The sequence below is a fragment of the Gastrolobium bilobum genome, unplaced genomic scaffold (genome assembly GCF_033153095.1).
Source record: "Gastrolobium bilobum isolate Gb01-03AN ecotype WA unplaced genomic scaffold, APGP_CSIRO_Gbil_v1 utg19911, whole genome shotgun sequence".
NCBI lineage: Eukaryota > Viridiplantae > Streptophyta > Magnoliopsida > Fabales > Fabaceae > Gastrolobium > Gastrolobium bilobum.
In genome coordinates this window covers 170559-198372 of record NW_026898798.1, presented here as the reverse complement: position 1 = coordinate 198372, position 27814 = coordinate 170559, and the positions used below count along the sequence as shown (strand labels likewise).

The 27814-nt window shown below is 32.7% G+C and overlaps 3 protein-coding genes across 3 annotated transcripts; 2 read left to right on the top strand and 1 right to left on the bottom strand.

Moving 5' to 3' along the window:
- Positions 1–190: 190 nt before the first annotated feature.
- Positions 191–11588, top strand: LOC133284208 (membralin-like protein At1g60995). The gene is made up of 14 exons (XM_061481194.1): positions 191–600; positions 3413–3475; positions 3813–4244; positions 4396–4477; positions 6054–6115; positions 6299–6393; positions 6756–6835; positions 6969–7052; positions 8527–8643; positions 9008–9093; positions 9209–9315; positions 9867–9958; positions 10051–10127; positions 10993–11588. The coding sequence occupies exons 1-14, from the start codon at positions 448–450 to the stop codon at positions 11476–11478; spliced, it is 2016 nt and encodes a 671-aa protein (XP_061337178.1). The 5' UTR covers positions 191–447; the 3' UTR covers positions 11479–11588.
- A 1121-nt stretch (positions 11589–12709) lies between these two features.
- LOC133284185 (uncharacterized) lies at positions 12710–14329 on the bottom strand. Its single transcript, XM_061481175.1, has 3 exons — positions 14270–14329; positions 13383–13942; positions 12710–13157 (listed from the first exon to the last, which is right to left on the bottom strand). Exons 1-3 carry the CDS (start codon positions 14327–14329, stop codon positions 12710–12712), a joined length of 1068 nt encoding a protein of 355 aa, XP_061337159.1.
- Positions 14330–23579: 9250 nt separating this feature from the next.
- On the top strand, positions 23580–26641 carry LOC133284211 (probable receptor-like protein kinase At1g11050). The gene is made up of 2 exons (XM_061481203.1): positions 23580–25799; positions 26409–26641. Exons 1-2 carry the CDS (start codon positions 23833–23835, stop codon positions 26419–26421), a joined length of 1980 nt encoding a protein of 659 aa, XP_061337187.1. The 5' UTR covers positions 23580–23832; the 3' UTR covers positions 26422–26641.
- The last annotated feature ends 1173 nt before the right edge of the window (positions 26642–27814 follow it).

The following is a 27814-nucleotide window of genomic DNA, read 5'->3' as shown; positions in this document are numbered from 1 at the left end:
AACCCTAATTTAAATTTGGGATAAATTATTCAACCTTTATTATTTTTCTCTTTTATTAAAATTTTAATCTAACAATATTAAAGAATGGTAAGAAAAATGCAAAAAAATAAAAAAAGGTAAAATAACTCGTCCCTTTAAATTTTACTAAAGATGAAGCACCACACAAACGGAATAACCTTATCCTGCTCTGATTGCGGCAGGTACAACCTCATTCTGTTCACCAAACACCCGAATGCAAATGAAGTGTAAAAGACAAGGAAAAAGACAATTAATTATTGTTCGTATTTGTAATTGTATTCCAATTCCGAATCCTCGCTGAAAACGTGAACGATGATCAATATCACATAAACAGAAAACCATGAAAGAAGAAGAATACCTTTGATTTTCCATCACTTTCTCGGGAAAATATTTCTTCCTCTTTTTCTATTTGTTTTTTCTAGCCGCGCGATGGATCCAGAGCAGACCTTCATACGCGTGCAGGAGAGGTTTTCGCAGATGCTGACACCAAAAGTCCGAGTTGCTTTGGAGTACTTTTACCTAGTCGTTGCCATCACCTTGTTCTGTATTCTTGTTGTTATGCACGCCAATTACGTTCAGCAGGTGTCTATTTTTGCTTCTCCCTCTCTCAATTTCTACTTTTTGTTATCTTTTAGGGCTTTTCGATTTTAATCTCTGGCTGTGATTTATATTTTCTACTTAATAGTGAATTATTTACTGATGGCCTTTGAATGCTTGAATATACCTCAAATTAAACTTATAATCGTGAACCTGAATTGGGATAAGTGAAGGAAAGAAGTGAAACCAATAATTCTGTTTTTATGAGTTTTGAAAATTGGAGCTAGATTACTGAGTTTTTATGTTTATTATCAAATAGTGATAGTTTTTGTGGAGTGGATACCTTGTTAGAGACGGGCTTGGCATTTTTCGTGGTGAATTAGCATTATCGTAAGTAGTGATTGAAAGTTGGGACTTGACTTTTTCATTTGGAGCTGCTTTTGCTATATAATATTCAGTATGTGATAGAGAATATTGGGGTTCTTTTAACCAGACTGCAGTTGATTCTGCTAATGGAAAAGCTAGATGAGCCAAAGTTCTTATATCTTTTGACCATGGAGTCATGGACTTGGCTTTTATTCTAGATGAAATTCTCATGATTCTGGATGCCACAGGTTATGGTGAATTTCTTTTTGGTGAAGTAAATTAAGGCTATCATCAGCAAAGGACTTTTCTGGATTTGGGTGCTGAGGAATAAAAAGAAAGTTACAACTCCTCCTCTCTTGATAAAAAATTATCCAAAACTGGGTGCTTTTTCTAATCTCAACATGATTCCCAGCCATGTCTCTGGTGCATTGCACCTGTTGCACTGTTGGATTGTTACATTGAATTTGAGCTGCCTTCAAAGAAAAATCTGTATTTGGAACAAGTGGTTCTGGAACAGGTTCAATCCAACGGTGTGGAACACAACCACCTAAGGTTTAGATTTTAGTAGAAGGGATATGATATAGATAACATTCCAATGTTTATCAGCTTGAGTACATAATTGGCTGTTATGAATAAAATATTATATTTTTATTTAGTTCCAAAAATGTAGAGCCTATTTTGAAGATCAAAATTAATTAAGCATTGCTCAAGTGCTTGAACGCTGTGCTATCAGCTCAGGTACACAAATGGCTCTTGTGAAGAAAATACTAGAAAGTATCTCGTTCATTGCACAAGTATTTTTGAATTTAGATTAAATTTTAGAAATTTAATTTAAAAGAAAAAATATTTTAGAGAAAAATGTTTAAAATTATGAAGATATGTACAATTAATTTTGATAAACTCTAAAAAGAAAGATTAAAAGGAAAAAAATGTTTCAAATTATAAGGAACACAACATTTTCATGTAAAAAATAATAATTTTTACATTATAACCAAATACGTGATAATTATTTATATTTAAATAAATTTCTACTATCACTATTTATAAAATTTATAAAATTCACATTTGATGAAAGTACAATTTTAAAATAATAAAATTCATTTTTCACTTAAAACCTTATTTAACCAGCAAGCATACAAGGGTGGGGACTACTGCTTTCAGTGAGTGTGGGAATGAGCAGAGAGAGAGAGAGAGAAACAAATGAGGATAACTTGGTAGTATTTACTTTGCAATTTTAATGGTGCAAAAGAAAAAGCTTCCAGGAGTTGCTGGAATTAGAATTGGTTTTACAGAATGCAAAAGCGCATCTACTTTAAGTGAAAAATTGCCGAGCACATCAAGCTACTGTTGAACTCCATTTTGTGAAATGCAAACCTACGCTAGAAGCATTCAAAATCTAAAACAAACACAAACTAACCGTTGCACAGTGTAATGAGTGCACACAAGACTCAGCCCTTATTCTCTAGATTTCTGAATTTGATATTGAAACAAGAACTACATACTCACACTGGACAACTGACAACAGTGTTGAGAAGCTTTTGTTTTATCCATCATCGCATAACAAGTTGGATGAGGCAATGGCCTAGCAATTACTTGCATACAATACCATTTCAAGCTATAGGTTCATCTGACTCCTATGTTACTTCATCTTTTTTTTGCTTTTCTAACCATGATATTTGTCCCATTCTTATCCTCATTCATGATCTTACTTAAACTCCTAGCTATTCTGTGTAAGGGTTGCATTTTTTTAATTCATTTTACATGCCAAAATTATATTAAATGATTCTTTCTGATACTTAACCATGTGGTCAGGAATCTAGTTGTTAGCTCCTAACCTATGTCTAGGGTTTCAGTGTTTGGTAACCCAAGATTCAAGGTTGTTCAAATTTACTTCATTGTAATTCACTGTTTGAAGGGGTAGATCCGTTTTTATTCCTATGTTCCAGACGGTCCCTTTTTAGTCCTTTTCCTCTTTATCTCCCCCTTCTCTTTCTTTTTCCTTTCAATCTTTTTTCTTTTACCTATTTATTTATGTGTTTTTATTTTTCTTTTTTTTCCCTATATTCTTTTTTATGTTATGTTATTTTATTTTTATTTCATTTATCTATTTATTTATTTATTTTTTATTTCTTACCTTCTTATTCTTTTTTGTCCCCTATATATCCTTATTTGTATTTTATTTTATTTTAATTTATTTTTTCTTATAATTGGGTGCTACTTTTGTATGGATAATATTATATATATATATATATATATATATATATATATATATATACTTAAAGTTTATTTTTATCATTTTTTCTCAATCTTTCTGTACCATTTTTTGGGTTTATCTACCACCGACCCCAACTATTTTGAGATAAAAGTGTTGTTGATGTTGATGATGATGATGTTGATAATTCCCTGTTTTCTACTTGAGTTAGAATCAACTTCAATTTTGTTTTATGTTTTTTCTTTGGTTTCTTATAAGTTTATTCTTCTCTATGTGAAGCCTGGGTGTTCAAGTGAGCTATCTGGAGTCGTAACAACAGAAGCTCAACTTATTCAGATTAAGGTATATATTACCTTTCATTCTTTTACATGCACTTTCTTATTTATGCTTTTAACAGTTTTTCTCCATTAATCAAAACTATGTAATTATAAGAAATTTAATATTGAAGTATTTCTTGCAGATTTTTGGTTTTAATTCTATCACTTTTTCCCTATAATGTATAAGAAATTGCCACTTCCCTTGATCTTTCCTTTTGATAGCTCTAATAACCTACTTTAAGGTTTAACTAGTATTTGGGAGATTATTATTTTTATTTTTTTTTTGATAACATTTGGGAGATTATTTTTCTGTGTTGGTTGTCTTGCTTTATTTACGACGCTCTTTTAAAACATTGATGTAGATAACCAGTTCCAGCTTGTGGTCTCATAATGATTCTGAATCGAACAGAGTTGATCCTCCTGAAACAGAAATTATAAAAGATAAAATAGAGGTTTCTGATGTCAATGGAGATGAATTGACATTTTTGGCTTCCAAGTTTTGGTGGAACTGGATTGGTTCAGGGGCTAGGAGGGGAAAATTGGTGTTCAAGTTTTGGAAGGCTAACACTGAGTTTCTTGAACATCAAGCTGAAACCTCTACAAGTCAAAACTCCAGGCCAGTAGAAGATGCTGTCATCAAAATTGATAAAGAGGAGTCACGAAATAGTTTTACTTTATCAGCCAAAGAGACATTAAAAGCAGCAGGTATACATTTTGGTAAAAAGTGGTATAGGCGAATCTCATTCATTTGGAAACACACAATGCAGATAATTGGTAGTTTCCAGAAGCTGTGGGTAAGTAGAAATAAATTCTTTCTCGGAGCTATATAAGAACACATGTATGATATGATGATGCATTCTAGTTATTTCTGTCCAGAATTTATACCATTTTTGTTAATGATCATATTTACTCAAATTTCTGCTAAATTTCAATTTTCAAGTGCAGAATATTGCTGGTATACACCTAAATCTTGATATTCCCAAATGGATGCATATCCTTCAACTGGACAAGCTTAACTCTAATGCAGGTAAATAAAATATTTTCCACTTAAGTTTAAATTATAATGGATGCGAAATGGCATTTTTAAATGCTGAAATATTTTAAAATTTGTATCCAAACTCTTTCCTTTTTCATATGAAGGCAAACAAAGTATGGTTAGGTTTCTTTTCAATTCTTCAATAACTCTGTGTGTGGTTTTTTTTTAATAGAAAGTGCCAAGTGGGTTTAAATAACTGTTGTTATTCCTTCAAAAGTGGAGAAAGTGGTATTTTTACAAGTTTTGAGTTTTACTAATTTATCTGAATAAAAATGTGAAAGAAATGAGGCGTGAGGAAGATGTTGCCGGGTTTTTGACCACCGTGCCCTTTATGACCTAAAAAATTATCTCTTTGCCCCCATATCAAAACATTTCACCTATCTGCCCCTATATACTCGAGTATTCTGGGTTTTTTTTGAACATATACCTGAGTATGGATCCAAATACTCGAATATGTGGGTTCATACCCGGGTATATGTTCAAAAATTTCTTTATAGGAATTTCCCAACACGTAGCTCGCGATAAGTTATGTGGAATAAAAAAAGAAAGACCTTATTTGGACACCCTTGTCAAAAGTTATGACCTTCCGAAGTTTTACTCTAAAATTTCCAAAATTTTATAATGCCAATAGGTTTTGTGATCCCCAGAAAGCTCCTGCTCAGGTTACTCGAGTTAAGTCCAATATATGACTGTAGAAACTTGTTTGATCCAAGAAATCTCGGGGAAAAAAATTTAACCACTCGGGTGTCCGTATTTAATCGTAAAATCTTGTGGAAAGAATATAACATCATATTTTTTGGATCAAACAAGTTTCTATAGTCATCTACTCATAATATTGGACATATTCTCTGGTAACCTGAGGATGAGCTTTGTGGGTATCACAAAACTTATTGGCATTATAAAATTTTGGAAATTTTAGAGTAAAACTTCGGAAGGTCATAACTTTTGAGTCGGATGTCCAAATTATATTTTTTTTTGGAAATTCCCGTAATTTTTTTTTTAAACATATACCTTGATATGGAGCCAGATACTCGAGTATCTGGGTCCATACTCGGGTATACAGGGGAAGATAGGTGAAATGTTTAGAAACGAGGGCATAATGGTAATTTTTATTGTAAAAAAGGGCAAAAGGGTCAAAAAGCCAGATGTTGCCTTTATAATACTATAGAATATCTTTTTACAAACTTATGTTGGCTTTGAAAATTTAAATCTCTGACAGACCTAGATGTAAATGAGCTTTCATACTTTTGATGTTCTTCAATCGGTATGCTGATAATGGTTGTCTAGTGTAAAAATGGGTTCCTTGCACATTGGATTCTTTGATTTTCAGAAACTATTTGTGTAAGAAAAATAATTAGGAAACATAAAAGGTTTCTTGAAGTTTAGTTAACTTTCAATTAGAAACTTAAGAAGCATATGATATTTTAGATAATCAATTTGGAGCCTTTGTATTATGGAGTTGTCCCACATTAATAAATTATGATTTTTATCTGACTTCCTCTTTTCTCTTTCATTCTCGCATTCCATTTTTCTGTTGTTGTTCAATAAGTTGTGTTTTCAATTTCAGTGCAGTGGCTTAAAAAGAAAAGCGAGTCATTTGAACCCACATATTTGTACACTATGGAAAAGGTATATTATTTTTATTTAGGTATTCAATTTTTAAGTTTATTTAGACTGAACTTTGTACAAGAGGTACATGCTTCTAATTTCTGAAGTAGATTCTGTAAGTTTGTTGAAGCTGCTTTTAATGTTGATTATGATTCGATAAAGACTGCTCTTATCTATTGTTGATCGTGTAATATTATTCTGCAGGGATATTTTTTATTGCCTGAAAGTGCTAAGTCTCATCATAACATACGTACTGTGAATGTTAGCATATTACCTTGGCACTCCTGCTTTGGAAACAGGTAAAGATGTTAGCATGATTATCTGGTTTTGGTTCAGAAGGAGGCAGGCTATCTCCTTTGAGAGCTACTTTTATTATGTAGTTTGTCACTGACAGCTGTAAATTGTTTTTCTCATAGGAAAGTTGTTGTAGGAATTTCATTTATGTTATATAGTAATAGGGGAAGGATCCGTTTACAAACTTTTTTTACAAATTATACTAAGTATGACCGGTCATACACTCTTGATTGAAGTATGACTGGTCATACTTAGTGTAGTTTGTAAACAAATAGTTTGTAAATATAACCTTCCTCATAGTAATATATAATAATGTTTCTAAGATTTTACCTTGCATTTTTCAATTGAAGATATATTTCATTTCCAGGTGGCAGCAACTACTCATAAACAGATTTGTGGGATATGATACAATTTTAATCAACAGTTTATTGAGCTCTCCTGGTCAAGGTAACTTCCTGTTCTCTGGATAAACTAGTGTATATAATTGTCCACTAATCGCCACTATAAATATTTGTCATCCATTTACTTTAAACATTCAGGATTTAAATATTGCTGAAATTCTTCTGGGACTTCATGCCAGGTTATCTTTATAATTTTCAAACAAAGGAATTCTATAATCTTAGTTATGCTCAAGAAGCTCCGGAAGGCCCGGCTAGATTTGGAGGTTTGTTGATTTATCCTTCTATCTGCTTCATCAAGCACTCCTCATTTGGAGAGATTGTATTTCATGGTCTCTACTTTAATTTTATGGATACTTGCAGCATAAAGTTCATGTTTGAATCCAAATTTTAGATTAGAATAGATCAATGGTTGCATGCATCGAACAAAAAGACATAATTAAACGAGGTGGTTTTTGGGTATATGCAGTACAGACATGAATGTCCTATGGATGAAGCTGAGTTTGGAATTGAAGTAATCAAATGCAAAAGGTTGAAGGAGAGTGTTAGGCACCAAGGTCTTAGTGTGATATCAATTAGCATTTTTTAGCTTTCATTAATAAATGATTAGACTGGTATCAATTTATCGCGATATGTATCAATTAGCCTTAACATTTATTGGCTATACTTTTTTAGTATGCATTAACATTTATTGTCTATAGCTTTTTAGTATTTCAAATCCTTGTTATAAAGGTCACAATGTCTGTATGAAATAAAGAAGAAATTACTTCCTTCCAATTAATCTCTCAATCTCTTCACTCCTTTCCAACCAATCTCTCAATGTCACCTGTCTCTAGTCTCCTCTTTCATTTCTCTGCTATTCTGTCCCCCTCCCAGAATTACCCTTAACAGAGAGCAACTGCACAAGAATGGCATGGGAGGATGTTCCATGGAAAGATGGGGTGGCAAAGCTCATGAAATGAGGAATTAAACAATAATGTTAAAGATAAAATACATATGGAGCAACTCAAGTAGGTTTGATGAAGGCAGGAAGGGCATGGAATTAAGGAACTAAAGAACCTTTGTTACTCATTTCTGTCAATTCTGTTCGTTTTATGTTTCCTTCCATATTTATTCGCTTGCCTTGTTATCATTTTAACCCTTCTCGATCTGAGAAAGTTTTTTTAATTTCTCACTCTTCTCACCCTTGGGATTCGGAAAAAGCCAAAACTTTCTGCAAAAACATTGGGCTTCATGGGGTGTGCTTACTGATATTCAGCAATGTCATAGGTCCAACAGGCAGCCATGGTGAGACATGATGGGCATTGATGGTGAATATGGATGGGTGGTGGTGTGTTGGACCTCAGTTACGCAATAGATTTGCATAAGAGCTGTTTGTTAATTTTAATGTTTTAAAATAATGTTAAGTAATGACCATCGATAGGGTAAATCTATATTTGGATTATGGAAAAAATCTTATAGTATAAAATATAGCTCCTCTTGCTCCAAATGTGCAGTCTCTTTCGAAAGACCATAATCAATTCCCAGGAATTTTTTACCTAAAAATGTTTATATTTAGAAATCTGTGTTTCTATTTTGTTTGCTATTTCATCTTTCGTTATATTGTATTTTGAGGGGTTATTGAATCTACTTTCTTTGTTGGCAAATTTATTTACAATTAATTATTGATGTGAAACCCTTAATGTGAATCAGAACTTACTGCTTTTGGTTTGTAACTTATGTATTGTTTTGCCTATGCAGACTACCTTGTAACCAAGTGTGGCGTGCTTATGATGTCCTTGTTTGTGTTTTTTACTACCACAATGTCTGTGTCATTTACATTGAGAGAAACACAGACTCGCATGCTGAAGTTTACGGGTAGGCAATATTTGTTCTGTATAAAGATGTTTCGTTGTGTGGAAACTGCTTTAGTAATTCTTGCTTGGATTGCATCTATTTTGTCATTCAGCCCATTGCGCCATGGATTAATTGCTTGCTTTCAAATTCACCTAAAATAAATTTAGAGGCAATCATTAGCTAGTCAGGGTTGTCCTGAGTGCTATCACTTTATGAGGATGGTTTATTCAGAAAGTCCTTCGTCCACTAAATCTTATGGATTAAATTTGCTATTCATAAGAATAGTCATTTGGCACTATCTAATATGTTATAGTTATTCATTGTTTTACCATACTTTCCTGCACATGGGATGGGATTAGCTTTTCACATCTGTTAGTCTTTACAGTGCAGCTTCAACACCATGCTCGGCATCGCCTTCCGACATTTCAGCTGATCTTTGTGCATGTGATTGAATCACTAGTCTTTGTTCCTGTAAGCACTCATTTTAATTGATTTAATTTTGGCAAGAGTATCTATTTGAATTTTCTATCATTAGTGCTATTTCTTATTGTATTAGTTTTACTGATAAATTTCTTATTTTCTGCAGATTATGATTGGTATTCTGTTTTTTCTCTTTGAGTTTTATGATGATCAACTACTTGCCTTCATGGTCTTGATTCTTGTCTGGTTGTGTGAACTATTTACTCTCATTAGGTATCTCTCTCTCTCAGTTAAATAACTTATAAAGTATGGTCTTAAGTTTGAAATCACTGCTGAGTCAGCATATCTGTTGGCTTTGTTGCTCAGAATTTTATTTTTTACTTTTATTTTCTAACCAGCTGGGCTTGGTTGCGTGCTGAAGTCAACCCTAGTGGGTAATTAAGTTGTAAATGGATCCAATTGGCCTGTAATATAATTTTGGCTGCCAGAAGTATTGTCAACTATAGTCATTGGTTGGGTCAGAAGTTTACTGTTTCTTTTTCTGTTTTGGCCATTGGACTAAACTTCCATTCCAAGTCCAAATGTACTCTGCCAAATTTGGGATTGGTTAAAAGGGCATACAGCTCAAGTATAGCCACCTTTATATTTTTTGTCCATAACCGTAGAGGATGCCTTTGACTGGTGTTTATATGCCATTTCATTAGTTGATCATTGTGACAACTGATGTATGAATAGTCTGACAAGTTGCACTTTCATGCAAAACTGTATGTTTGTGCTAGTGCTTGATGGTCATCTAATATGATTATGTTTCTTGTTACTTGCAGTGTCCGAACACCAATATCAATGAAGTTCTTCCCTCGTTTCTTTTTACTGTATTTTCTGGTCTTTCACATATATTTCTTCTCTTATGCTTATGGTACGTTCATATTGCTTCTTCTTCTTTTTGTGGGGTTTAGCTGGATTAAGTTAATGTTATTTGGAAATAATTAATTTTTAATTTTTTTTCAGGTTTTTCATATTTGGCTCTCTCTACAACTGCTGCTTTTATGCAACACCTTATCCTGTACTTTTGGAATCGGTTTGAGGTAATGAGTGATGACCATTTGTATGTTTTAGATAAGTAAGACAAGCGCTTCATTACGCGTGATTCTAATTCTAGCATATGCGCTAAGCTGCTCCTACCAAGCACTAAAGGCAAAAGGATGCTTTTCTGGATCAGCCTACTTCTTCTATGTTACGTCCTTGAATTACATCCACCCTCTTTATTCCTTTCTCTCTTTCGGATGAGTAAGCTAGTAGTATATATTCATCAGAATCTGCTTTTCTAGTCAATTCGATTTTTAGGATAATAAATCTATAGCAGCAGTTAGGCATTACCTGGACTTTCTGCCTTCCTGAGCATTTGGATTGGTTGGATTACACCCTGTAATTGTACATGCTCCCAGCAAGAACATCTTTTAGTTCAGGAGAAAGAGAAATTGACTTTGAAACGATAAGCACTATGACCCAGTCATTTAATTTCCCTTTTTGGATACTCTTCTTCTAGTAGTCATCATAGAATAAATCCCAATAGTTTTCTTTCCTTTTGGGTTTTGCGCACACACATATTTTTGGGGAGGGGAGCTTAAAAAAGGGCCAATATCGTTGCCCCTATTAAATACTTCCCCAGACGGTTGTATTAAATTTGATGCTTAGCCTGTGGGTTTGGTTATGACTGTTCTCTCTCCGATATCTTTATTTTGCACTAGTAGATTTGACAAAAGGATTAACTACCTTATAAAGCACCCAATAAATTCTATTTTAGTACATTGTAGTTTAGACCCAGCAATAGCATTTCTTTGTTACGATAGGAATGTATTTTTCTGTCTGGCAATGTATTTCTGTTCATTATAAGTTTGTTTATGTTTACTTAATTGAAATTTGACTTCTGCTATGTTTATTACTTATTAGGTACCAGCTTTGCAGAGGTTTATGCAAAATCGACGGTCACAACTTCAACAACCTGACTTCCACATTACATCATCTACTATTCTTGCATCAACGTTGCAAATCACAAGATTGAATACAAGGAATCAGGGATTAAGTAACACAGATTTGCCTTCCGGAACAGGGTTCAGATCTGGTTTTGATCAATCAATGCCTCAGAATGGACCAGGAGCTACTATCCCTCAAGGGCGGTCAGAAAATAATCCAGACAGGGTTGCTAACCCTGCACAGATTCCTGGGCAAGCTGACATTCCACAAGCAGAAAGCGGTCCCGACCCTGGATCCATGAATTCATTCAGTTCTTTGTTACTGTGGATCTTAGGAGGTGCTTCATCGGAGGGCCTCAATTCCTTTTTTTCCATGTTCAGAGATGTGAGAGATCAAGGACAAGATTTTACTGAAACTCCTGGCATTGTAAACCCTGAGGGTCAGGATAATAATGACAGATAGCGAGGAAAAGTTTAGATTTTGAGTGGAGATCTAGTTAATATATGAATGATGTACTTGATATCATATAGGTGATTGGACTACTTTCTCGTTGGTCCAAATGAAAATATATATATATTCATTATAGCTTTTTGCTTTTATAAATACGGACAATCTATGCGCGTTTTGTCCCTCTGAAAGTTATACGGGAATGAAATCAATAAATATAAAATAAAAATCCCATTTGATAGATAAGATTAAGGAGACATTACGGTACAAAAAAAGTTTTCAGTTTAAAAAAGCAATAGGCTCCTAAAATTGTAGTTGTAGTAGTTAGTACTAGTTCTAACTGAGCTCAAGCTGCAGTTTTTTTTTTTTTTTCGTAAATATATATGGGAAAATGTCCTATGGATGCGTCTTGGAAAATTTTCTTATTTTAGTTCGTATAAATTTTTTAATCAAGTAATAACATATTTCAAAATACAAACATAATTAATTATTGAATAGACAAACAAGACTACCTTTTATCCTCAGTACATATTTAATTACATGCTGATCGTAACATGACTGACTCAAGCAGGAGTTTATTTGGATTTCATATGCAGCCGTTGAACCTGGAAGCATTACTACAGCTTATAGAAAATTGGCTGCTATAATTTTCACTATATTTTTTCGATCCATGTCTTGTCTTGTTTGATTCAAGAGAGGAAAACGGGCATTTGCTCATATTAGTTCCCAGCTGAAACTAAAGTAAATGAGACCTGCCGAAAACTCTAGTTACATTTGTTGACCATGTTTTATATAACTTACATCTTTTGAGAATCCTATCTCCTTAAATAATTAGATAAGTAATATAACTATGTCCTGAGAACTAGTAACCTAGTGCTAATGCTAACAATGTTGAAGTTGCATCTGTAATCAACCTTTTGGGTTAGGCCACATTAAGAGGCACGCTGCTTCTGAAGGAGACACTGTAACTGTAACTGTTGAAGACAACATCGGTGGAACAGTGATGGCTGTTTCTTTTCTTTTTCAATAGTGGCAGGCCTCCCTCCATATGGAAAGCTCAACATCTTCATTCTTTTGGCACAAAATGTATACATTACTGATGTGCTTCAGTGATGTGATGTTGTTGGGTAAGAGTGCAAGAATTTATCAGACTATGCTTGTTGCATGGTACCATAGATAAATATTTTTTTGTCCTGTATCATGATTGTAGCAAATTGGTCCATCTGCATAAAACTATATATGGTCATCAGCAACAATCTTGTAGAATGCTAACAGCTTCTTCCCGTTGTTCATCACTTAATTCTGTGGGGAAGTCAATGAGGAATTTGACATGAAGGTCACCTCTTTTCCCATTATTTTTGGGGTTTGGCATGCCTTGACCTTGAATAACCTTCTCATAACCAGGGTATATGACAATATTCTCAAATGACAGAGTCATATTTTCCCCTCCTAATATAGGAATTGGTATGGAGCAGCCTGTAAGTGCATCCACTAGAGGAATCTCAACACATATTTCCAAATCATTGCCTTCTCTGCTAAACAAAGGGTGTTTCTTTTCATCAATTAAGAATACTATATCAGCTGGGAGGTATCCTGGTTTCTCATCTCCAACTCCCTCAAATGTAATCTTTGTTCCTTTTCTCCATCCGGGCTTCACTTCAATCTTTAAAATCTCCTCCTCTTGGATAATTACCCTGTTGCAAAATTGAGTTAGTAAATTTCCTTCTAATCAGATGTTACCACAAAAATTTCTTTCTTGTTTAGCAGAAAATAAAAATTTTCTTTTACCAAACTGTCATTGCTTTTAATTCGAAATTTTATTTATGCTCCATAGCATGATCATATATGCAATTGCCTAATCACAACAGTTTTTGCAACACAAAAAATTTATCTTTTAAGATCATGTGAGAGTAGCATACCCGGGATGTTTGATAACATCTCTTGTAACTTTAATCTTTTTGATGCGTCCAAAGCATAAGTCCTCAAGTGTGCAAAGGAGCTTTTTCTCAACTCCTGGGGGTTTCTTTCTAGCTGTTGTCTGTGAAAATATGATAGGTGTTGTGGATCTACGGCTGAGATTGCTTGACAGAGAGACTGCAGAGACATGTTCAGTTTCCCTGGTACCCCTTATGCCCACATCCTTTGTTGGAGAAGCTGCATGGTTAATCATCTCAGGTTCAGAGATATCCAATTTGCTTGTGCTCCTTGATAATGAAGCTGAGGTACTCCTTCTGCTCATAATCCTTTTGAGAGATGATGTAGCAATTTCTGTTGCACTCTTTGGACTAGAACTTCTTGATAGAGAGGACGTTGGTGTTGGTGTTGTGCATCTCCTGTTTACATGTCTTGATGAAGCCCTTTTTGGTGTTGGCGTTTTAGATCTTCTACTTGCAGCCCTTGACAAAAAATTAGGACTCCAAATATCTTCATCCACTCTTTTATTATCATTTTGCTCAAATCTTGAGGGTGTTATTGGCTCCTGCATGCATAAGATATCATGAAGAGATGAAACTAAAAAGTTTACAACAATGATCCAGGTTAATTATTAGATGTGTTGTTCCAAAAATGCATGATGAGATGAAACTTGTGTGAGAAATGTTATAGTTAAGGAGCATGCACAATGCCTCTCTCCTCGAAGGAGGGATTAATCTCATCCTTCCTCCAGGAGCGAAGCTCAATGCACCTGTTGTTGTAACGAGAGATAGCCTTTGAGCCGTACTCCAAGGACAAAGTGATCGAGGGAGGTTGAATGAGGATACCATCCAGGTTATATAAAAAAAAGGAGCATGCACAAATTTAAGATTACCTCGGGGGTTTTCTTGTCATGGTGTCGTTTGGATACAAGCGATTTGTAAGCCTTGCCCATGTCTTTTATGGATTTAGTTTTTGGAATCTTAAAGATGTTATGCAAATCCAATGTTGGGGAGCGTACGTGGTCTCCCATTGGATTGGAATGAAAAGGGAAGGGAATAGAATTAAGGTATTGGCAATGTGAGAGAGATGAAAAAAGAAGAAGATAAGAAGGTGGTGGTGACAATATCCAGAGAAAGAGAAAGAGCTTGATGGAAACAAAGGTTAAGAAGCGTTTAAACAGGCACGCTTGATTGTGTTTTCTTTTTTTTTCCTGAATTTCATGTTACGTGGACTTAACCCTATATTTGGTGTGGTGAGACGTAATAATCTCTTTTCAAGACACAACTTTTGCTAAACTAACTTGTAATTAGAATTCTTGTTACGGTTGTCTTCAACAAACCCATCATTTTGGTCTTATCTTTATTTGGCCAAATTTTAGATGGTGGATAATATAATATATGCAATAATTAACAATTTCTTCAATAAAACAATACAATATTTTATTTTTTTTGGATACGAAAATAATACAATATTAGAGAACTTTATATGTATATAAACAGTATATATACACACTTACGAACATAATATTAACAAAAATTGCATACCGGTTTTTTAAGTTTTTTTCCTCAATAATTTAGCCGATAACTTAAAATCTTTTACCGTACTTTAAGATTAGATGTAATATGTAATTTATTTAGCCTCCAATTCACCATATAATATTGTTCAGAAAAAAACAAAATAACTTAACTTAAAAAACCAGCTTTTCGATCGATGTGCCCTTTAATATGTGGGCAAATACGAGCGAGACTAAGGGGGCGTTTGGTATGGGAGAAATATTTTTTTAACTGGGAAACTAATTTTGCAGAAATGTGGGCTGAAATAGTTTTTTGCGGATAAATTATAAAAGTGTGTTTGGTTGACTAAAATTTGTCCTGGAATATTTGAGTTAGTTTACTAAGTTAATGTTTGGTTGATTGTTAAAAATAGTAGGAATGTGGGGTTATTTTACAAAAATAACCCCAGTTTCATTTTTTTTGTACAGCTTTTTGAGCCACGTTCAAATCATAAACGATTAGGTTCAGAGCTTTGTTTCTTCTTCTCGCCTCCATTGCCACCCATTTCTCGGCCACCACGTCACCACCCAAAAGTGTTTGGTTGAGCTCTTTCTGATTTTTTCTTCTCTTACAGGTCAATTCAACTCATTCATTTTTCATTTTTTTTATTGTTGTTACTACAGGTGCTTCGATCAAAAAGATGGTTGAAGGCTGAGCTTGAGATCTGATTATCTCTTCCTCAGTGCTTTGAACCCAAAAAATTAAAGTTTCTTCACAGACTTCACAAACGTAGGGTTAATTTGGTCCAGAATTTTTTATCAATTTATCACTTCCTCCGGAAACCAAAAAAGCCAATAAATCTGTGGTATTGTTGAGCTGGTATCTGTACTCTCATTTACACTGCAGAATGAAATCCAGGAACAAAAAATATATCTGGAATAATTTTCAATTTTTGGCTACCAAACATAGGATTTCAATTTACCTAAGCTCAGTTTCCCAGACTTTTACAAAAAATCCGAGTACCAAACACGACCTAATGCTAACATGTGGGCAATTATTCTACTTATGCTCTCTAAATATTAATTAATATTAAATATTAAATATTTAATAATTATAATTATAAATGATTAATAATTATTATTTTAAAAATTAATATTGAGTTTGTTGAATAAAATAGAAATTAACATATTAAATAATTTTTATTCAAAATTCTGCAAATTTGAAAAATGTCAAATTTACCATCTCAAAATAATATTAAATTTATTATTAATAATGATAATTTATTTATTTTTCTTCCTTTTTATTCAAGGATTCAAATTATTTTAAAAGGTGGATTTTAGTAATTAGTATCTAATAATTAAAATTAAGAATAAAATAATAATAATTATTTTAAAAATTGGTATTAAAAAATATTATATTTATTTTCAAAAATTATAATTTAATGATTGATTTATCTTTTTCTTTTTGTATTCATCGAAAAATATAAATATTTGATAAAGTGCGAAGACTTTGTATGATTAAAATTTTTATCTATTGAAACATAAACTTCTCCTGATTTCTTAGATTTCAAATCCTAATACAACATTAGTAAGATATAGATTAATCATCACAAAAAAATTAGAACCATAATACAAAAATGATAATGTTAAATTGGTATCACTCATCTAATTTAATTATTATTATACTTGAATTTGTTTAAACGAAAGGAAAAATAAATAAATACTAAATTGAACTGTTATTATCAATAATAAATTTAATATTTTTAAATTTATTCTTAAATTATTGAGTTGGATAAATGAATTATTTAAAGTGTTAATTATTATCTGATTCAATAAATTTATTTTTAATCTAAAAAATAATTTATTTATTATTTATTATTTTAATTATTAGATACTAATTATTATTTATAAAATTAATTAATATTTAAAGACATAATCGGAATGATAGCACGTGACATCTTGAAATCTCGACGGGCAATAGAGGTGTTCGCGGTCTGGATTGGATCGGTTTTGGAAGCAAAAATCATCTGATCCAATCCCTTCAGTTTGATCATGTAATCATCCATTAGGTTTGGATTTTTTTCAAATCTGATCCGATCCAATCCAATTTTTTTCGGTTTGGATTGGATTGGTTTTCGATTTTTTGAAAATCCTAAAATTTGTTTCATGATTATTGTGCAAATAACATCTTTTGTATATATTGGCTTTGTAAAAAAAATTAAATGCAAAAGTATCATCAAACGATAATATAGTTTTTTTTTTCTTCGGAAAATGAGATATGAAGCTCTACATAGATAAAATTTTGTTGATGAGATGTAACTAGATTTTTTCTTGGGTTTAGTTGATGGGTTAATGGGTCTTGTGTTTAGAATTTTTTAGGCTATGATTAGGGAAAGACCCAAGTAAGTATAGGAAAATTAATATATTGGATCGGTTTGGATTGGATCGATTTTCATCTACTCATCCGAAAACTGATCCAATCCAATTAAAATTTACGGTTTTTTTTCGGTTTTCAGTTTTTCGGTTTTCGATTTATTTGGTTATCGGTTTTTCGGTTCGGTAACTGCGGTTTGAATCGGTTTGGATCGGTTGATGAACACCCCTAACGAGCAATGTAAGAAAATCCGACGTTGTTGCCATTGACACTTTGATCTTGCTAATAAAACAAATGAAACTAATTTAAATTAAATTGATAAATACTTTCTCGTGAAGGTTACTTTGATTTTCGAGTTTTAGACTGTTAGTTTATTTCCTAAACATGTTATATGGGAAAAATATTTATCCTTTTAAAGGATATAATTTTATGTCATTTTAGATCTTAATTGTTGATTTTCGTCAATCAACGGTCAGAATTTATTGGGTCAAATTTATTAATTAATTATTAATTCATAAGAAAATTCAATAAATTTTAACCGTTGATTGACGAAAATTAATGGTTAAGATATAAAATAACACAAAATTATATCTTTTAAAATGACAAATATTTTTTCTATATTTTATATTTGTTCTTTTGTCAAATGGGCTTGTAAACGTGCTGTTTATTTTTTATTTGGGCCAATGTATGTGCTGCCAAATAGCTAAGGTCCATTATGCTTGTTATCTTTGTTTAGTTGAGCAGCAAAAAAAAAAAAAAAAACGCATATTTTTTATTAGTGAAAAGACTATCAGCTTGTGAACCATTCACTATTGTTTCACAGTGGCATGTTTTTCGTTTTGGTCTGATCAGTTTTTTACTTTGTGGTCACCTTGGTTGTGAAATCATGATATAAGCACAAATTCAACTAAACAGCTTAATACTGTAACTGATGGATCTTCAATAATTTTATTTTATATTATATCTCTAACACATTTGAATCCAACAATGCGTCATTAATATATTGGGCGAGCTTTAACATTAAAAATCGCATAAATGTTATACAAATATACCTGACAAACATCCCAATGGGTGGCGGCAGAAAGGCTTTGTACTGTGTGTAAAAGCAATGCATGAAAACTTTCCTACCCTTAATTTAATATCCGGGTGATTTTTATTTTTTTTTCAAAAGAAGGAAAATTATGCATCTATCATTACTCGTTACCAAATCAGATTATATACTCTTTATTACTTATAATTAAATTCTGAATGTGTCAGCAAAAAAGTCAACTCAATAAGTCCTTCTCAATTCAAGATTTTTAATCTTGTTTTAATTAGAATGTCTATGTGGAATGATAACGATATATCTATTTAACTTGTCTTTTTTTTTAAAATCATTCAGGCTATTCCCTCTAGTTTTCAATCACATCCATTTTTCTTTTATGTAATATCAAACTTGATTATTTTTCATATAATTAGTTTCGTTAATGTAATAGAAAATTTTAATCCAAAAACATATTAAGCCAAAGAAAGGAGAAAGAGGAACTGCAAGATCATTACAGAATACACTTCCACCACCGAGGGAGGGTATTTAAGTGGATAATTTTCTTTATATCTCTTCTCTCTAAGTATAAATAAAATAAAATCTAAAATTTTCCTCTTTTGACAGGCTATTATAAAATTTTATTGAAGTTGCTGATCTTCACAAAGCATGCCTTCCACTAATATAAATATTATGTAACAAAAAAATAAAAAAATATAGTCATCCAACACTAATCCAGAAATATGTATTAATGAAATGTTAAACAAAATAAAAAGAGAAAATAAAATCAATAAGCACTACAATATATATATATATATATATATATATATATATATATATATTTGTCATAAAACGGCATTAATCATAAAATTAATTAAATTAATATTACACCAATTATTTTTTATATAATTAATGAGCTTTAGTCGCATTAATAAAAGTTACTTTATGCAGTATTATGAAAAAGGCGTCGGTAAGCAGTGATGTCAAACATTGGTCAAAGAATTCAGAATAATAAATATTAAACCAAAAATACGGATTTAATATGTAAGAATTTTAAAATATATTTAATATTACCCACTCGTGAGTAGAAAACAAAGGTGGCTCTGGAAAATAAATTGGAAGAGTCAAACAGATTATGAGTTTCACTGAAAGAGAAACAGAGCAGCTTCATTGAAATGAACAATTTCTCTGCAAAATGTTGATGTCGGCAAACGTTGCGGTTTTCAAAGATTTGAAAATCATGGCACCAACATCATTACACGTTGGAATTCCATTGTCTACAAGTCTCAGTCACTGACTAGTCATTCATTCACACCCTCACAATATCTTTTTTGGCTTGACCTTCTTTGCAAAGACCATTCGGCTTCTAAACAGTACTACTAGCGTGAATAAATTTTTGATATCACCTAGATTCAGTGCATCTCATCAATAAAAGAATTATATATAAGAGGAGAAAGAAAAAATTTGACAGACAAAAAATTTATTAACATATAATATTTTCATTAGTGAGATACACTAAATCTTTAGTACAGCAATAATACCAAAGATTTATTCTTAGGGATGATCACGTGTCATTAGGTTTTTATTCAAGCACAAAATAGAACCTCCACTGAAAATCTGAATTGTTGCTGCTTTGTAAATTACTTACACGAAAAATGTGTATTATTTTAAATGATATAATAGACAAAAAAAATATAAATATAGATTTCATCCTTTTGTAAGAGTAAAATGACATAAATTGTATTTACAAAAAAAAAGACATAAGTTGCATTATTTAAACAGAAAAATATTTTTGCAATTGTATTTACTTTCAAAACTACGTCATTTTGGGATTCAAAAATTATAAAATTATAAATATAAAGACTATAATAACTCTGAAATCAATTAAAATTACAAAAATACTATGATTTTCGTCTCAAAACGACGTCGTATTGGGCTTACCACAGATAACTTATCTACAGTAACTGCAAAAAAAGTGAACTCTATTCAGAAAAATATTTCTGCAGTTAATGTAGATAAAATATATGCATTTACTTTCAAAACGACGTCGTTTTGGGATTGAAAAATTAAGAAATTATAATTATAAAGACTATAATAACTCTGAAATAAATTAAAATTACAAAAATACCATGATTTTCGTCCCAAAATGACGTCGTATTGGGCTTACTGTAGATAACTTATCTACAGTAACAACAGGAAAATGAACCCTTTCATATTACATAATATTCATCTCTCATGTTACACTCATATAAAAAGATGTGTTTTTAAAAAAAAAAAATGATATACTTTACTCTATTTATCTCACAATATAAAATAACGTTTCTCCTAGTACATAAGAGAAGTAAAATCCTACTTATATATCATATAATTATTGAGTACAGATCTCGAAACAGTGATCAATGTGCCACGTTTTGGCATATATATATATAGAGGTGGCAATATGGGTTGAACCCAACGGGTCAACCCACTAACCCGCCGAAACGGGGCGGGTTGGGTTACATATTTAAACCCACCAACCCGCCCGTTGGGTTGTGGGTCAAAACGGGTTGGCGACGGGTCAAGGCGAGTTGGCCCATCGGGTCAATTTTTTTATTTTTTTTTTACTTTTAGGCAGTGTTTTATTTGTTTTTAAGCTTTTGTGATATCCAATTTTTTGTTATCTTAGTACTCTCTAGAAAAAATATAAAAGAAAAATTTTATTTATGACAAAGGTAATTTATGTACGGAGATAAAAATAAGTTTGTAAATAATATCTGACTAAATATTAACATACATTTAGACTTAAGATTGAAAAAAAATTAGGAGAAATGTGATATGAAAATAAGTAATATTATAATATTAATAAAATATAATTTATTTTTTATTTTTAATTGTTTTTTATTTTTTAAGCGAGTTGACCCGCCAACCCACCATAAAACAGGACGGATTGGGATTTTCAACCCAAATTCAAGAGGCGGGGCGGGGCGAGCCAACCCACTTTTGACAGGTTGGCAGCGGGTCGGGACGGGTCGGGGCGGGCCAACCTGTTTTGCCACCCTTATATATATATATATATATATATATATATATATATATATATATATATCAAATTATCACGCGAACAATAAAATTTATTAGACTGCCACACGTTGAAGTTCGCTACGACCAAGGAAGCACGGACACTTCAAAAAACAGGGAGTGTCGTGTCCGACACGCCGACACGCGGTCAAAATTCCCAACACGTTGACCATTTCGACACGCGAATTTGACTGTGTTTGACACGGTCAAATGACATTTTCGTAAAAAAATTATTATTATTTTTTAAATTATTATTTTGTAATTATTTTTTTAAAAAAATTATTTAAAAAAAAAATTAAAATATATTAATAAAGCTTCTACCTGATCATATCAATTTTATTTTTTTGTCTTTTTTTCCTTAAGTAGATAAGAGATCATCTTAGCATCATTGTTGTCAATTCCTATTACGCTCTTGTTGTATCTCCTTCTCTCTTATCTCTCTCTCTAAAATAATTTGATCTCTCTATCTGATATTATCTCTCTCTCATCCCAGTTCCTATTTTTTTTATTAAAGCTTCCAACTTTATAACGTGTTGATGTGTATTATTAATTTAGTTTCATTTTTTGGTTAAATTATTGAATATTAAATGAAATATACGCTATATAAATTAAAATTATTATTTAATATTAGAACGTGTCCCAATGTGTCGAAATATATATATTTTTTAGGATTGACGTGTCGGAGTGTCGTGTCACGTGTTGCGAGTCGTATCGGTGCTACATAGGCTACGACTATTAGCGAACTTAGTAACCAATGATTTCGTGACACGTGACACACTTTTGTAGAAGAAGCTCACTGCCATGTGTCCAAGTTCGCTACGACTGGTAGCGGACTTGAGAGCCAATGATTTCGTGACACGTGACATACTTTCGCATAAAAAGCTGACTGGACTAAGTTTGCTACCAAGTGTAGTGAACTTGGTGCGCTATGTGGCACAATCTCGTTACCCGATAAAAATTAATGTCACAATAAAAAAAAAGAAAACGAAGGAAAATGGCTAAAAATGATTCACTTTTTCTACAGATAAGTTATCTGCAGTAAGCCCAATACGACGTCGTTTTAGGCGAAAATCATGGTATTTTTGTAATTTTAATTTATTTCAGGGTTATATTTGTCTTTATATTTATATATTTTTTTAAGATTTCAATACCAAAATGACGCCGTTTGAGAATAAATGCAGATAACTTATCTGCATTAACTGCAGAAATATTTTCCCCATTTAATTAATGTACCAATTACAATCAATGTATCAATCACCAATCACAGTGAATGTACCAAACATAATTAATTTTGATTGGTATATTAATTGTGATTGGTAATTGGTACATTAATTGTTTATGATATTATTGTTACAAATTCAAACGATGTTTGTGAGAGATAAAATATGCCAAATGAGGTATTATTGCGTAGATCTCGAAAAATTATTTGAAATAAAATAAAAAATGGTCTGATTTGGATATCCGAATCAAAAGTTATGACCTTCTGAAGTGATTAGTAGTGATACATTAATTGTGATTGGTACAATCAAAAGTTAATCTCGTTCGTATACTAATTGTGATTTGTGATTGGTGATTCCGATCGAGCAACGAGATTGTGCCATATAGCACATCAAGTTTGTCACCCATGATAGCGAACTTAGTCCAATCAACTTTTCGTGCTAAGTATGTTATGTGTCACGAAATTATTGATTATAAAGTTTCCAACCATTCATAGCGAATTTGGACACGTAACAAAATGTTCCACAATATTATGAAATTATTGGGTATCAAATTCTCTATCAGTTATAACAAACTTCAAGTATAATAAAAGTAATATTTACGTGATAGATTCATAAAAATTTGCTAAAAACATGATAGTTTGGTTACCGTTCCATACATCTCACACAGACAGGTTGTTTTTTCTTTTATTTTATGTTAAAGTTCAATTACAATTACGTCATGACATGGGATAATATATATATATAAATATCTCATATCTATCATTGTATTCCTTCTTTGTTACTATTACTAATCAACATGCACTGTGCTAAGTGGCAAAGTCAGAGCACACCTTACTTTAGCGAGTAGCAACGTTTGTAGCCGCCCATGACTAAAGCGCGTGAATAGATTACTTGCAATGATGCTCTTTATTCTCCTCCTCCATGTCGCGCGTTGTTTGCACTTTCCTCTCTTGAAAGCTGAGTTAAAACAACACACACACCTAACACAGCCACCAGCCAGAAAATCAGAGGAAAGATGAGCTTTTGACTAACCTTATTGATTGATTACCTTCACATCCTTCACATACATCTTCCTTAAACGCAACTTCCGATCATTATGGTTCACAAATAAGCGTCCCTTTTTCTAGATTCTCATTCTTTTCTATCTATTGTCTCATCTAGAACCCAAAAATCAGTCCCACGTTCATGAATAGAAAGTAGAAACAAAAACATCAAGCTTGTGAAAGAGGAGGGTAGTATATATAAGTTTTAAACTTTTAATTCACAATCATAGTTGTGAATCTCAAAAAGGATGAAGATTGTTGTGATGATATTGCTTCCCTTGCTCTTAGCAATGTTTTTATGTATAAGCTCAGCAACAGCAACCACTTCTCCTTCCCCAGCCACATCCACAAATACATCCACATGTCCTATGGACCTGAATTATGTTCTGAGAATCCCATGGAACTCTTCTTCTTGCCAAAACTTCCAAGCTATGGCATCAAAAAATGAAGCAAACACAAACATTTGTTGCACATCTCTGTTGTCCCTATTTGCAATAGCTTTTGCACAGCACCTGAAAGAAACCTCTCAATTCAACCTTCCCAACGTTGCTACCTCAATTTCATGCCTTGATGACTTCCAATCCAAGCTCACATCCCTCTCACTCCCCAATAACCTGGCCAACTCATGCTTTGACCCTCATCAGTTTGTTATCTCACCTAACATCTGTGCAGGTATTCAAACTGTCCCAGATTGGATCAGCAAGCTTGGTCAGAACACGCCACTCAGCACTGCTTGTAAATCAGATCTCACTGATCTTTCTCTCTGTGATGTGTGCGTGGCTGCGGGCTTACAGGTAAAGCAGAAGCTTATTTCCATTGATGGGAATGCTTCACATTCCTTAGATTGTTTCTACTTCGCAATTCTTTATGCTGCTGGAATTGTGAATGAGTTTGGACCTGAAAGCAATGGTGCTGTGACTTGCATTTTTAGTATACCGGTTTATTCACAAGTGGGTTCTGGTGGAAAGAGTCACCAGGCTCTTGTGTTTGGGTTGACAGGAGCTGGTGTAGCATTGCTAGTTATGTCTTCTTTGTTGGCGCTGTATGTCTGGTATGACAGGAAGCATAGGAGGAAAAAGCTTGAGACTTTTCAATTTGATTTTGACCCTGAAGAACCAGGGTCTAGGCGTAGATTGAGGCCTAATACAGGGTCGATTTGGTTCAAAATTGAGGAGCTTGAGAAGGCTACTGATAATTTTTCAACTAAGAACTTCATAGGGCGAGGTGGGTTTGGGTTGGTTTTCAAGGGAACCTTGTCTGATGGATCAGTGGTAGCAGTTAAGAGGATATTAGAATCTGATTTTCAAGGGGATGTTGAGTTTTGTAATGAGGTGGAGATTATTAGCAACTTGAAGCACCGTAATCTGGTGCCGCTTAGAGGCTGTTGTGTGGCTGATGAGCATGAGAGTAAGAATTATGATGATAGCGGTAGCCAAAGATATCTTGTTTATGATTACATGCCAAATGGAAACCTGGAAGACCATCTCTTTATATCAACGGACCCTCAAAAAGCAAAGAATTCATTGACTTGGCCTCAAAGAAAAAGCATAATCGTGGATGTGGCAAAGGGGTTGGCTTATTTGCACTATGGAGTTAAACCTGCAATTTATCACAGGGATATCAAAGCCACCAATATACTACTTGATGAAGATATGAGGGCAAGAGTTGCAGATTTTGGGCTTGCTAAACAAAGTAGGGAGGGTCAGTCTCATCTTACTACCAGAGTAGCCGGAACTCATGGATATCTAGCACCGGAATATGCACTCTATGGTCAGCTGACTGAGAAGAGTGATGTCTATAGCTTTGGTGTGGTTGTTTTGGAGATAATGTGTGGGAGGAAAGCTCTTGACTTGTCTTCAGGAGGATCACCGAGGGCATTCTTGATCACGGATTGGGCTTGGTCATTGGTGAAATCTGGGAATATAGACGAGGCTTTGGATGCTTCCCTGTTAAAAGATGAAAACTTTCCCAGTTCAAATCCAAAGAGCATAATGGAAAGGTTCTTGCTGGTAGGAATTCTATGTTCTCATGTAATGGTTGCTTTGAGGCCAACAATTGCTGATGCTTTGAAGATGTTAGAAGGTGATATTGAGGTTCCCCAAATCCCGGATAGGCCTATGCCTCTTGGGCATCCTGCATTTTATAATGATGGCAATACTTTTAGCATATCTCCAGCATTAAGCGGCCCCAAATTGCGCAATGGAGACATGCTCAGGTAATGAACAAGTTACCTTAATTCCTTACATTGCTTAAAATGTAGAGAGGTGGAAGCTGTTAATCCATTCTAAGGTCTGCCCTCAGTCTAATCAAATCATGTTGGTAACATGACTTCATTTGAGGTTTATAATCTGATGAGTATAATGGTACAAATGATTTTCGTCCCAGCAACTACTCTCAAGATCTCAAGACTGAAGCTAGCAATGACAATAATAGGGTCTTATTGTGGCAGTGTGTTATAATGCCAACCATGAGTATCTCTTAAGATCAGCTACCCAGGAAGCTAAGTTTCACTAAGTAGCTGGGAATAGGTATAGAATAGTTTAGGACATTGTAAAATTTTCTTGTAAAAAGAAGGTTCCATTTTTCACTTTCGTTTATTTTCTTGTAAAACAAGGCACAAATAAAGACTCCAGTATATAAAGGAAAATGTTAACATTGGTGCTAGTGGTATTTTTACTAGTTGAAGTGATTTTGGGCTGTTTTTACTATTCCTTTCCCCCTCAGCAAAGTCTCTCCTATTTTTTTATGTTTCTTCTTTAATTTCTTATGTTATCCTGCATTGGATTTCCATAAATATTCTGCCATTTCGTTATGCTTAAAACAGGTCCATTAAGTGAGAGCTGAGCCCTTCAAATGGATCCGAAAGTCCAGAATGGAGCCTATTATTTTTTTTCATATGCAGGCCATTGCATGGAACAAAAGCAATTTTTTTTTTTTTTTTTTTTTTTTTTAAACTTTCAATTTGTGTATCCTGTTTGCTCTTATCCCGATTAAAATAGTTTTGGTATATAGTCGAGAGACGGTTATATTTACTATCATTTTAGGCTTACTACTTTTACTACCTGATTGATTATCATTTGATCAATTTAAAATCAACGGTTAAAAAACAGAAAAAATTATTTGCCGTTAATTTTAAATTAAGTCAATGATAACTAATCAGCTAGTGAGACTAAAATAGTAGTTTAGATGAATTTTCCTGTGTATAAAAGATGTATATATGGTTTAGATTTTTTATGCTCATAATAGCAGTAGATTCGAGGATTTCTTCCCTCTATAATGACAGGAAATCAATACAAGCTTCTATGTTCTTAAAACCACGATTTTTTGCCTATCTCTTTTTGATCTGAGACTAATCCTTCTTTAAACGCGGGTTTAGTTGTCTGATTCTCTTTGTTTCTATTTGCCTCAAATATCAATGCAAAAGCCATTGTGATTATAATGCATCCGGTACTGGATAATTTGAATGACACAGATGCATAAAGTAATTTTTATTTATTATAGAACTTTCATCATAGTTTGTCTTTGAAAGGACCAACCGAAAATGGCCGGACAAAAAAAAAAAGTAAAATTTCAGCACAAAATTTAGCTTGGCGTGGCTTGATTATAAATTGACTTAACGATTGGCATAATTAAAATATCAATTTTCAAATATAAGAATTATGGAATTTTTATCTTGAAGTATACTAAAATGTTACTTTTAAACATTAATTTATTTTAAATGAAAAATATTTTATAATAAATTAGTTTAATTTTTTTTCATATAATGTAAACAAGTAAATTATTTATAATTAAGATTTGTAGGAACTAACTGAAAGAATAAGTAAAAGATGTTTAAGTAAACGAATCAATTTGAGTAACTTCTAGTTTGTATAAAATTGGCCTAAGTTAAATTCTGGGACATCATTGACATTTTAGCTTAATGCTGTATTATTTATAGGTCTGGTGTTTATAATTTTAAATGACATAAATTATGTCATTTTAAGAAAGAGATAGACACAGAAAATGAAAATCATGGGAGAGAGAACGTGAGTGGTTTTTTTTAATTTAAAATTTAAATAAAAAAATTTATTCTGTGTCTATCTTTCTTAAAATGACATAATTTTATATCATTTAAAATGACAAACACTTCTCCCATTATTTATAGTATCATTTAATAATGTGTATATTGAGCGGTATGAGTTGTCAACCTCATTAAATAATGTGACAATATATCATTTAATTATAGTGTAT

What these genes read in the sequence shown, in the direction of transcription:
- LOC133284211 (XM_061481203.1), top strand. Translation starts at nt 23,833, where the DNA reads ATGAAGATTGTTGTGATGATATTGCTTCCCTTGCTCTTAGCAATGTTT.
- LOC133284185 (XM_061481175.1), bottom strand. Translation starts at nt 14,329, where the DNA reads ATGGGCAAGGCTTACAAATCGCTTGTATCCAAACGACACCATGACAAG. An exon ending in ATGACAAGAAAACCCCCGAG is followed by an intron (nt 13,943 to 14,269) that starts GTAATCTTAAAT and finishes TTATGCATGCAG; the next exon opens with GAGCCAATAACACCCTCAAG. An exon ending in GATGTTATCAAACATCCCGG is followed by an intron (nt 13,158 to 13,382) that starts GTATGCTACTCT and finishes ATTTTGCAACAG; the next exon opens with GGTAATTATCCAAGAGGAGG.
- LOC133284208 (XM_061481194.1), top strand. Translation starts at nt 448, where the DNA reads ATGGATCCAGAGCAGACCTTCATACGCGTGCAGGAGAGGTTTTCGCAG. An exon ending in ATTTGTACACTATGGAAAAG is followed by an intron (nt 6,116 to 6,298) that starts GTATATTATTTT and finishes ATTATTCTGCAG; the next exon opens with GGATATTTTTTATTGCCTGA. An exon ending in AATCACTAGTCTTTGTTCCT is followed by an intron (nt 9,094 to 9,208) that starts GTAAGCACTCAT and finishes TATTTTCTGCAG; the next exon opens with ATTATGATTGGTATTCTGTT.